The following is a 6,000-nucleotide window of genomic DNA, read 5'->3' on the forward strand; positions in this document are numbered from 1 at the left end:
ACCTCTGACGGCCCCTTGGTTCTCGCTGTCTCTCACCTCCCCTCACGTTACCACTACTGCAAAAAGCCTCACCCACCTCCCTCCAGAGTCCTGGGCTTACCAGCGGGTCTTCATCTTTCCAGTCGGTTCTCTTTGGTTTATAATAGTCACTAAGAAGAAGGGGTTGTTGGGGAGTCACTACACCCCCTAAGGCCCCTTCTCCTTTTTTCTAAGGCTCTTGAGTTTGGGCCCCAATCTTGGTCCTTCTTGCCCCTCACAGGGCTAAAAGCAAAGAGTGAGTCAGGGACAATGTCTAACAACTCTTTAAACTGAACTAAGGAAAGGGGTGGGGAGAGGCAGCCCTGTAAGCCGGGGCCCAGCCAGGGGTGTGCCCTCAGAGCTAACAAGGTTACACTGAAGGAGGGATTGAATGGGGGAAAGCCTTGCTGCAAGGGAAAAAAAAATCAGGATGTGGGGAGTTTCACCAGAAAAATGCAGCCCGCTGCTATAGGAATACAGTGGGAGCTTTTAGAGCAGCTATAGGGCACAGTAGAAGCTTTTAGAACTGTTACAAGGGCACAGAGGAGGCTTTTAGTGGCCCCTGGGCCCAGCAAAGAGCTGCCTATCAGGAGGCAGAGGTGCAGGAACTCACTGGAGCCCCGCTGCCTAGACAACCTAGACAACCACTTCTCCTAGCTTATCAGTTAGTTATATGAACTTGAGCAGGGTAATTAGCCTTCCTTTGTTTGACTGCCTTATGTATAAAACAGGATGAAAACAGTTCCCTTACAGTTACTGGGGGAATCAGGTGAGGCAGGCAAAGATAACAGATCTGACCCAAAACTCATTCCTTGGCACCCTTATTCTCCTGGTAACACTTCTTTGTCTGTTTCCTCCTCTTGTCCGTGCCTACAGCCTAGCAGCGTACAGTTCTCACAGCCGTGCACGAAGTTAGACTCAACCCAACATTATCCACTAGATGAGAGGATGAAGATACAGACCCGGGTGCCTGTCCCAAGCATCATTGCTGCTGGGCATTGCGTGTCAACTCTAAATCGCCGCAGGAAATTTGATAAGAAGTAACCTCAATACTTTTACTTGTTTGCTCTCAATCTCTGACATTAATAGTGTCAAACTGAACATACACATAACAGGAGTACACAACACATTCTTTTTGATGAACAACAAAGCAAGAAAATTGCTAGGATCGCAGACCTAGAGAGATGGTGTGCCCACACCACTGGCACAATTGCACAGGCCTCGTCGTGAACCTGAGCACCTCTGGAGAAGGAGCAGCAGGCCCATGGCCTGTCCCCCCAAGCATAGGATGACCTACTTCTGGTTCCATCTTAGAGGACAGACAATGTTTTTACCTCGCTAAATTTTTATTTAATTATAGAACAAGTAGTATTGCTGTTTTTATTTTATTTTAGTGTGTGTGTGTGTGTGTGTGTGTGTTTGCATGTGGTGGGGAATGGAGTGCGTGACCCCACAGAGGCTGAAAATTGATTGTGCGTGTGTTCTTTCCTAGCGCTCCACTTCATTTAAGGAGACATAGTCTCTCAGTGAACCAGGAACTTGCCAATTCCAGCTAACTTAGCTAGCCAGCTTGTGTTGGGGATCTTCCCCTAGGGCTGAGATTATAGGTCTGTTCCATGAGTTCCAGGATTCAACCTCTGGCCGGCAGGCTTGTGAGGCCAAAACACTACCCACTGACCCATCTCCCAGCCCCTACTTGTTTCTAGCTTCAATAAGATCTCTTCTGCTTCAGCTTCTCTCAGCTCACTGGAGAGGCTCTGGTTGGACTTTGACTAAGCAATTGCTCTCTTTTTATAGCGTTCTTCTCTGGCCCACTCGTCAGAGGTTCCTCTCTCTCCCAGAAAGGGACATCTGTTTCTTATGTGGTGCTATCCACAAGGTTTACTCTCTGTCCAAATCCCCAATCCCTAAGGCTCAGAATAGAGCTATGAATGGCCTGAGCCCTGCTTATTTCTTTAAGCTAGTTGAAGTTTATGTAAAAAGAGGATTGTACCTTTGGGGAGCATCCTAATGTCCTGAAATTATGGGAAACAAGCCATCCTTAGATCTGCAGAGAGAAAGGCATTTCCCAAAAGGAATTTCTATTCAAGTATTTGTGATCTGCAAGAAAAAAGAGAGGGAGTGGACAGATTTTCTTATCCCTGTAAGTGTTTCAGAAATCATGCAAAGGGTTTTAGAGAACTCCCCTTTATGTGTGCCCCTCCCCAGCGCACTTTGAAAGAATCTCTACAACTAAAATAAGAAAACAGGTGAACAGGCCTTTAAATAAAAGATAAAAGAATCGAGGGGAACTAAGCTTGCTCATGAGCGACAAGACTTCTTTCCAGGCTGGCTGTTTATTTTAAATAGTGAAGAACAAGGGAACAGCTTTATTAAGACCAAAAAAAAAAAAAAAAAGGAAACCTGAGGGGGAAAAAGCTACACACAACATTTAAAAATACTTTTGTCTCTTCCATTTAACTTATCTGTCATTAATTGTATTTCTTAACGTGGCATTAAGGTCTCACAGAAATCAGGATGGAATTTCACTATCTGGTCTGGATCAAACTGTACCCTGAAGTTGAAAACCCTTAAGCTTTTCCATATTTTTCTTTTTTAAAGTTATGTGTATTGTGTTGGATTTTTTACATGACTGAAGATGCCTTTAGAGACCATCGGATCCCCTGGAGCTGGCATTTCAGGCAGCTGTGATTCAACAAACACAGGAAATGAACTCAGGTCCTCTACAAGAGTGTTAAACACTCTTAACCATCTCTCCAGGCCCAGTTTTTAACTACTGTTCCCCCTACCTAATGACTATTCCCTGAAAAGTCACATGGAAAGGAAAGTTGGTCATTTACAACAGATTGTAAATTCAATAAGAAAACGACATTTTAAGTAATCAGTTTTATATGGAATAAATAATTTTGTACCTGCCTTAACTCTCCACCTTATATGCAAATATGCTATACTGTATATATTACATACCCTCTTTCCTTTTCTATAAATCAAAATGACTCATTACTTATAACTTAAATTAGGGGCTCTGTCGCAGGCAATCATCTTTCTTGATCATCTATTGTCTTTCATTTGTTTGTTCAGCCATTCAATAAATATTTATCCAATAACTGTATTGCATAGCATACTAGGAGTTTAGGAGACAAAAATGCATGAATAAGCACATGCTTGCCTCGAGGAAGCTCACAACATATCAGGGAATGAAAAATGACTGCACTGCTGATAATAAAAATGACTGCCAAGTATGAACCCAGTCCAAGGGCATGGGGAAATCTTTCATCCGGGAGCTGAAATCTGAAAGGGTGAACAGAAGCCTACCAAGAGAATAAGGAATATCAATACATCTTAGGCAGGAAAACAGAATATCATAGGAAAAAAAGCAGGGAGGAAACACAGGGGGAATAACAAGCTGAGCTCAGAGACATTTTCATAATTAGTCAGCCATGTCCCTCCTCCATCAAACCTTGAACTCGGCCCTAGAGTTCTAACACACAATGACCAGGTCTCTGTCCCATAGAGCTTACATGTGGTTGGGGAGAGAGACACCAAACACGTTATAAGACAATTTCAGTTGGAATTTGAATGAAAACTATGAGGAAACTGTGTGCTAGAGAGAGCAGTAGAGACAGAAGGGCCAGGAATGATGTGGGATATCCTTCTGTATATGTGTTGCTTTACTGGTTGATGAATAAAGCTATTTTGGCCAGTGTCTTAGCAGAGTAAGGCCAGGTGGTAAATCCGAACAGAGATATAGAGAGTAGGCAAAGACAAGGAGATGTCATGTAGTTGCCAAAGGAGAAGGACACACCAGAACTTTACCGCTAGGCCACAACCTCGTGACGATACACAGATTAATAGAAATGAGTTAATTTAAGATGTGTTACTTAATAAGAAGCCTGAGCTAATAGGCCAAACAGTGTTATAATTAATATAGTTGTGTGTGAATATTCAGGTCTGGGCAGCCAGGAAATGAACAAGAGGGCTCTGTTTACAAAGGAAGGCTGCTCTAGGATGATCAATATTAAGGAAGACTGAATAAGGATGAAGAAAAAAGATGGATGAAGCAGACTGGAAAGGGAAGGATTAGGGAAACAAAAATTGTATTTCTAGTTTTGAGCTTTTGAAAACTAAAAAGACAGGTAATTTTGTAAAACAGTGAATAGGGGAAACTGGTTAAGGGATCTTGAATGGCACTGAAGGGTTGAGACTTTGTTCTGGTTGCTATGGAAACTACAATAAGTCTTTGAGAACCCAATGAGACTTTCAGGTGTGTCTTTGAAAGGGATTCTGATGTTGCTTGAAGAATGGCTTAAACCAATTTGTAGAACTTATACACAAAACTAAAGTGAAAGTTTCAGAAAATGACACCTATGTATGTAAATATACTATAGTTTCTGATTTATTTTCTACTCCCCCCCTTTTTTCAGCAAAGATGATCAAGTCAATTTATTGATCACAGAACCAGTAATGGGTCGCAACTCATGTTTACACTGGATTGGAGCACAATGGCCCCTGAAAATGCCCTTTATTTCCTGATACAGAACTTGGGGCATCACACAAAACTCACAGACTAGTAGGGTGAATTCCTTGGTTTCTACACTAGTATCTGATTTTCTTTGAAAGGTGGTTTTGCATGAAGTAATAATGAGCTGATTACAATAATTAAAGATGTTGTGATTGCCATATTTAATTACTTTATAGGTTTAAATGAAGAGGAATGTTTTAACTAGCTTCTTACTGAAATCTAGTTTTAAGCTTATTAATCTGTCTTTGTTTTAAGAGTAAAGGATACACAGTGCCCGGGAGCACATGGCACCTGTGTCAGGGTGCAGCAAATTAGCCTCAGCCAGAGCCTGAAATTTATCACAGAAATCTCTGGCTGGGAGCCTGATTAACAATCAGAGAGTTGCTAAAACTAAGACTCCCACTGTCCTAGTCTGGGTTCAGTTTTACTGTAAAGAAACTCCACCATGATCAAAGCTCTATTTTAAAATCTGTTTATTTTGCTTCTATGCCTGTAATTGTAGTCTAATCATAGAGGACCACAGCAAGCAAACAGGGCCCCGTGGTATTGTCATTTCTCTGTGCAATCACTCACAAATAAATGTGCTCGCACTGTGGAATGATAATACAAAAAAGAAAAAAAAACACGGCAGCTTTAACCTTTTCCTACCCCAGAGCTTTTCAGGGTATTACTTTTGCTTCCTTTAAAATATGCTCATTTCCAGTTCCCCAAAGAAGAGAAAAATCAATCCCCCAGGCTCCCACCCCTATAGCACACGTGCTTCGAGGAGCTGTTGCTGTATTTGCTGCCTGTGGGTCTCCAAGTTTACAGCAGCTGGTTCGTGTCCTAAGCCTCGTTTTCTTCCTCCAAATCATGCGTGCTGGCTCATCAGCATGTTTCTCTATGTAGAGCAAACCTTCTTTTCTAGCAGTGAAGCCAAAAGCTACATTGGAATCAATCACTGGAGTGCTTAAAGCAGATTACTGAGCCTTGGTCCCAGAGCTTCAGATTCACAAGATTTAAGGCAGGTCCAAGAATTTACATTCTAACAGGCTCCAAAATGCTGCTGCAGATGATGATGATGATGATGATGATGGTGGTGGTGGTGGTGGTGGTGGTGGTGGTGATGGTAGTGGTGTAGTGGTAATGGTGGTGGTGATAATGATGGTGATGATGGTGATGATGATGATGATGATGATGATGATGATGATGATGATGATGATGATGATGGTGGTGGTGGTGGTGGTGGTGGTGGTGGTGGTGATGGTAGTGGTGTAGTGGTAATGGTGATGGTGATAATGATGGTGATGATGGTGATGATGATGAAGTTCCGCTGAGAACTGCCTATTCAAGCCATGTTTTCAACTCCGTTAAGCCTCTCCCCTTTGTTGTCACAGGTATTGACTTGTGAGCTGTAAATGTATGATCATCATTTGCAGAATAAGATTTTGAATAATTATCAGTTTAACTCGTAAGACTTC

General features: G+C 42.2%; 1 protein-coding gene across 1 annotated transcript in view; it reads right to left on the reverse strand.

Moving 5' to 3' along the window:
* The window catches only part of Col9a1 (collagen type IX alpha 1 chain), an 83,713-nt gene extending 83,566 nt beyond the window's left edge, over positions 1-147 (reverse strand). The window contains exon 1 of the mRNA XM_075978896.1: positions 101-147. Coding sequence (XP_075835011.1) covers positions 101-114 — 14 coding nt within the window. The 5' untranslated portion in view covers positions 115-147. The remainder of the gene's footprint in view (positions 1-100) is intronic.
* Between the last annotated feature and the right edge of the window lie 5,853 nt (positions 148-6,000).

This window comes from Microtus pennsylvanicus, chromosome 7 (genome assembly GCF_037038515.1).
Source record: "Microtus pennsylvanicus isolate mMicPen1 chromosome 7, mMicPen1.hap1, whole genome shotgun sequence".
Classification (NCBI taxonomy): domain Eukaryota; kingdom Metazoa; phylum Chordata; class Mammalia; order Rodentia; family Cricetidae; genus Microtus; species Microtus pennsylvanicus.